This window comes from Otolemur garnettii, unplaced genomic scaffold, assembly GCF_000181295.1.
Source record: "Otolemur garnettii isolate 467f Iridium unplaced genomic scaffold, OtoGar3 scaffold00082, whole genome shotgun sequence".
Classification (NCBI taxonomy): Eukaryota; Metazoa; Chordata; class Mammalia; order Primates; family Galagidae; genus Otolemur; species Otolemur garnettii.
In genome coordinates, this window is record NW_003852477.1 from 8818299 (window position 1) to 8824136 (window position 5838).

Below are 5838 nucleotides of genomic sequence, written 5' to 3' on the forward strand. Positions count from 1 at the left end.
GCCATTTTTTGGTTGCAGCCATCATTGTTGTTTGGCGGGCCGGGACTGGGGATTTGAACCCGCCACCTTAGGTGTATGTGGATGGCACCTTAGCCACTTGAGCCACAGGCGCCGAGCCACCATAAGCAAATTCTATCAGCTCTACCTCCAAAGTATGTCCAGAATTTCTATACTTCTTACTCCTCCACTCTACTCACCGTCCTCCCTTACCTTTACCATTAGCCCTCTCAAGAACCCACACAGCAACCAGAGTGATCTTTTTGAAAATTAAGTTGGACCACATCACTCATTACTCAAAATCTTCTAACAGAGCCCACCTTATCAGAGAGAAAATAAAAAATCCTAATAGTGGCTCACAAAGACCTCAAGATCTGATCTTATGACTATAAATCAGACCCCATCTCCTAGTCTTCACTCTTTACTGATGTTATTATACTTGAGCCCCACTGACTATACTGACGTTATTCCAAAATATACCAGTAAGTCTGCATATGCTTTACACATACTGCTGCCTACTGCCTGGAATGTTTCCCACTATCTAGATATCCATATAGCTTACTTCCTTATTTCTTCACATCTCTTTGCTCAAAGATCCTCTTACAATGAGCTCCAACTCACTGATATAAATCATTCCACATATTCCAACACAATGCTGAAATAGGTATAAAATTCACTACCAAGCTGAAACCTTTGATTATGTCAATAATACTGACCAATGAATTAAAAAACCAAGCAAAATTTAAGACATCTAAATGAAATAAAATAATAAAAACTATAAGCTACTTTAGCCACTACGCAGAAGTCAATTCAAAAACATCTGAAACCAAGACAACTCTGCTTATTTATTAACAGCACTCTGGTAAGATAACAACACTAAAACATGAACCAGAAAAAAGGTTCCTTTTCCAATTAAGTACACTAAATAAAATTATAATAAAGAGAAAAAAATGATATCGTTATAGTCTTCAAGTCTTGATTAAAAAATGTAATGTAAATAACAAGTCAGTGTACATGCCATAGTTAATTTTTAATAGTAAACTAACAAAGCCTCTTGAGAAGACAAAATTTGTGCTAACTACTACTTCTTATGTGACACATAAGGAAAAGTTTAGTGATCAGGCTAGTACAAATGGTATAAAATTTACATCAACCCTATACAAGTAGCTTCTCATAAATTTGAATTTCCATCTAAGTGTTTCAAATGGCAAACTGCTTTCCCATGATAGTGGTTATAACATCGAAAGTTGTTTTTTGTAGTGCCAAGGATACTGACTTAAAGCCTTATGACCAGAGTGCTTTACAGATAGCACTTGACTCAAGTATTATTATTTTAAAGGTAAGCTGCCAGCCTAAGTAACATAGTGAGACCTCATCTTTACAAAAAATTTACAGATTAGCTAGGTGTGGTGGCACATGCCTATAGTCCTAAACTATTCTAGAGGTTGAGGTAGGTGGACCACTAGAGCCCAGGAGTTCAAGGTTGCAGTGAGCCATGATGACATCAATTCACTCTAGCCTGGTAAGCTGGGCATGGTGATACACACCTATAGTCTCAGCTACTTAGGAGGTAGTAGGATCATTTGAGTTAGTTCACTTTCGAGTAGTCAAATTATGATTCAGAAGATGATGATTTAGTTCTAATTTACTCAATCTGTATAAAAAGACAATATGGGCTGGGTGTGGTGGCTCATTCCTGTAATGCTTGCTACCACTTTGGAAGGCTGAAGTTGGAAGATTACTTGAGCCCAGGCAACATGGCAACACCCAGGCATGGTGGCATGCTCATCTGTAATCCCTGCTACTCAGAAGGCTGAGGCAGGAGGAGGATCACCTTAGCTCAGAAGTTCAAGGCTACAATGAGCTATGATCATGCAAATGTAATCCAGCCTGCATACAACAGAGACCTCATCAATAAAAAAAAACACACACACACACACACACCTCAGTAACAGTAACGACAACACAAATCCACAACGTTCTCTCTACTCATATAGTAAAGCTATACATAAGTGAGACTTGCTTTGACAAAAATCATTATACCAGATCTCAGAGTGTATCTACATTACCTGTCTGGGTAAAAGCCCCAATGCACTAACACCTGCTTGTCTTTTCTCATCACTGGTCTCAACCATTCTTCTGAAAGGGAAAAAAACTTTAGTCAAACTAACAAAATAATTGAATAAACTATGACTTAGCCTTAATTATTACTAAGACTTTTTAGTTTGGTAATGAGCAATTTAAAAGAAGGGCTTCTGTGGTTTCTTTTTTGTTTTTGAGACAGAGTTTCACTGTGTTCCCCTCAGTACAGTGTCGTGGCATCACAGCTCATGGCAACCTCAAACTCTTGGGTTTAAATGATTCTCTTGCCTCAGCCGCCCAAGTTGCTGGGACTACAAACACCTGCCACAACACCCAGCTAATAAAAGTAGTTTTTAAATTCAGGATTCAAGAGAAATTTCTCAGGATGCTCATTCAGACTTTAGAGTAGAAGTCCACTATCTAGCACTCTTGATAAAATCAACTATTCACTGCAGTAAAATACTCCCTTTCCATCTAGCTACAGTTGTCTCTCTTATACACAAATCACAATCACCATTATAATAATGCTTCAAATCCTATAAAGAACTTCCCATTCAATTTTCTGTGAGGCTTTGCAATTATTATATATCTTTCAAGATATAAGTCATGCTTCTTCTCCTTGATGGGCTACTTCCTCCTGATTCACTTTCTCTGGTGTATTAACTATATGCTTTCTAGTGTGACATCAAAACTTTTAGCTATAATACCATTTATGTCATTCTGTAAATTGTCACATACCTGTTTAGCTCTGCAAACAAAAGTGTGAGCAAGGTAATCACATGCTATATAGATATTTTTCTTTCAGGTTTCCTTTTCAAAGACAGGTACAAATTATTTAATGAAACGATTCTTTTATTGGCTGGGGGGGGGGAGGGACAGAGTCTTACTATGTCGCCCTTGGTAGAGTGTCATGGCCTCATAGCTCATAGCAACCTCAAACTCCTGGGCTTAAGTGATTCTCTTGCCTCAGCCTTCCAGCAGCTGGGACTACAGGCACCCGCCACAAGACGCAGCTATTTTTTTTGTTGCAGTTGGCCCCAGCTGGATTCCAACCCACCAGCCTTGGTATATGTGGCTGGCGCAGAGCCAATGAAATGATTCTTAATGATTTTAATCAGAGTTAATTCCCTCTAGATTTTAGAACTGGTCATGATGCATGGTCTTCAATAGTCTGAATTTAGGTTAGAAAACTTGTTCCTAGTAGTAAGAGGGAAATTTTGAAGTAGGTACCTAAAAACTCAAAAAAAAGCAAAAAGGTAACTAAGTAAATCAGCTAAGTAAAATCAACTTCTCAGGGTCAGCTTCAATGGAAAATAGCCCCAGTTTCACTAAGGTCATGAAGCTGAGGTGGCTGTGCTCTTTTTGAAATAGCCAACTGCTTACCTTATTATCTTGAAAGAAAGTAAAGAATCAGGCCTTGTTCCTTAACTTCATATCCCAACATACCAGAGAAAAAAGATAAAGGATCTAATAGACCTTTCTAAATCCACACTACATAAACTGACCAGTCTTTAGGTTGCCTTTTTATGTACTGAAACTATCTTCAAAGATTGTGCATCCCTCTCTCACTCTTTTTGAGACAGGGTCGCACTCTGTCTCAGGGCTAGAATGCAATGGCATCACAGCTCACTGAAAACTCAAACTCCTAGACATAAGCAATTCTCCTGTTTCAGCCTCCCAAGTAGCTACAACTATAGGCATGCACCTCCACACCCAACTAAATTTTCTATTTTTATTAGAGACAGGGTCTCCCTCTGGCTCAGCGTGGTCTCCAACTCCAGGACTCAAAGGATTCTTTTCCCTAAGCCTTCAAGAATGCTAAGATTATAGGTATGAGTTACTTACTGTACTTGGCATTATTTTCTTTCTTTCTTTCTTTTTTTGTAGAGATAGAGTCTCAGATTATCACCCTCAGTAGAGTGCTGTGGCATCACACTTCACAGCAACCTCCAATACCTGGGCTTAAGCGATTCTCTTGCCTCAGCCTCCCAAGTAGTTAAGACTATAGGCACCTACCAGAATGCCTGGCTATTTTTTTTTTGTTTGCAGTTTGGCCGGGGCCAGGTTTAAACCCGCCACCCTCAGTATATGGGGCCGGTGCCCTATCCACTGAGCCACAGGCGCCGCCCTATTTTCTATTTCTTAATAAACATGTTTGTAGGCTCGGCGCCTGTGGCTCAAGCGGCTAAGGCGCCAGCCACATACACCAGCCCGGGCCCACCAAACAACAATGATGGCTGCAACCAAAAAATGGCCGGGCGTTGTGGCGGGCGCCTGTAGTCCCAGCTACTTGGGAGGCGGAGGCAGGAGACTCGCTTGAGCCCAGGAGTTGGAGGTTGCTATGAGCTGTGATGCCATGGCACTTTACTCAGGGGGATAGCTTGAGGCTCTGTCTCAAAAAAAAAAAAAAAAAAAAACACATGTTTATATAACTATTTCTGATCTTTCTTCTTTCTAATATATGCATTTAAAGATATAAATGTCCACTACAAGTAGATTTACTACGTATTTTTCATTTCATTACAATTCAATTCTAAAGATTTTCTACTTTAGTTGTAATTTCTCCTTTAACTCATGCATTATTTATCAGTGTATTTCAAAAACACATGGATTACCCAGGGGTTTGCATGTGTACAGAAACAAGGTTGGTGTCTACAACCCAGGTTGTTATATAATTATATAATCATGGCTCACTATCACCTTTAACTCCTAGGGTCAAGAAATCCTCTCAAGTAAATGCCACACCACACTTCATTAATTTTCTTGGTTTTTTTTTTTTTGAAGAACAGTTTCTCTATATTGCCCAGGCTGACATTGAACTCCTGGGCTCAATCAATTCTCCCATCTCAGCCTCCTGAACTGCTGGGATTATAGGTGAGCTGCTGTCCCTGGCTGGGATTGTCTGCTTTTTTGATACAGACTTCTACCTAACTGCACTATTAGGACAAAATACTCAGGAGAGGGATAATAAGCCACTCAAATTTGATGTAATGTGGCTTATCATATAAATATCCTGCAGAGATAGGTTGTGCTTATCAGATGATTTGACTGTTGCCTCCCTATAGAAGATCTTTTCTCATTTTAAATTTATTAATTTCTGGCCAGTTACAATAGCTCATGCCTATGATCCTAGCACTCTGGGTGGCTGAGGCAGGAGGACTGCTTGAGCTTGGGAGTTCAAGACCAGGCTGATCAAGAGTGAGATTTCATCTCTACTAAAAATAGAAAAATGAGAGCGGTGCCTGTGGCTCAAAGGAATAAGGCACCAGCCACACATGGACCCTGGCTAAAAACTGCCAAAAAAAAAAATAGAAAAATGAGCTGGTAATTGTAGTGGAAGCCTGTAGTCCCAGCTACTCAGGAAGTTGAGGCTGCTATGAGTTAGGGTGATGCCAATGCACTATAGCCTAGGCGACAGAGACTCTGTCTCAAACAAATAAAAATAAATTTATTAATTTCTATTTTGCACTTCAATTCAGTCCTTTGAAAGAATGGTTAGCATAAGTCAGTTTCCACAGGTCTGATGAACTCTAATGTACAATGCAATCAACTTTCAGAATAGGAAAACTGAAGATCAGAAATCAAACTAGGAAAATTATTCAAGCTAGCATCTTGCTGTCAGGTCCTATTTAAATAACCAGTAAATTGTATTCTTTCCAAAAGAATGGCAATGTCTTCTAATTTTCAGAGCACAAGAGATACAGTAAATATTAACAAGTTATACATAAAGTATGTCTACTCTTTTTTTTTTTTTTTTTT

The 5838-nt window shown here is 39.2% G+C and overlaps 1 protein-coding gene across 1 annotated transcript in view; it reads right to left on the reverse strand.

The window, feature by feature from the left end:
- SMARCC1 (SWI/SNF related, matrix associated, actin dependent regulator of chromatin subfamily c member 1) overlaps positions 1 to 5838 on the reverse strand; it is a 165759-nt gene that overhangs the window by 144387 nt on the left and 15534 nt on the right. The window contains exon 3 of the mRNA XM_023515929.1: positions 2067 to 2136. Coding sequence (XP_023371697.1) covers positions 2067 to 2136 — 70 coding nt within the window. The remainder of the gene's footprint in view (positions 1 to 2066; positions 2137 to 5838) is intronic.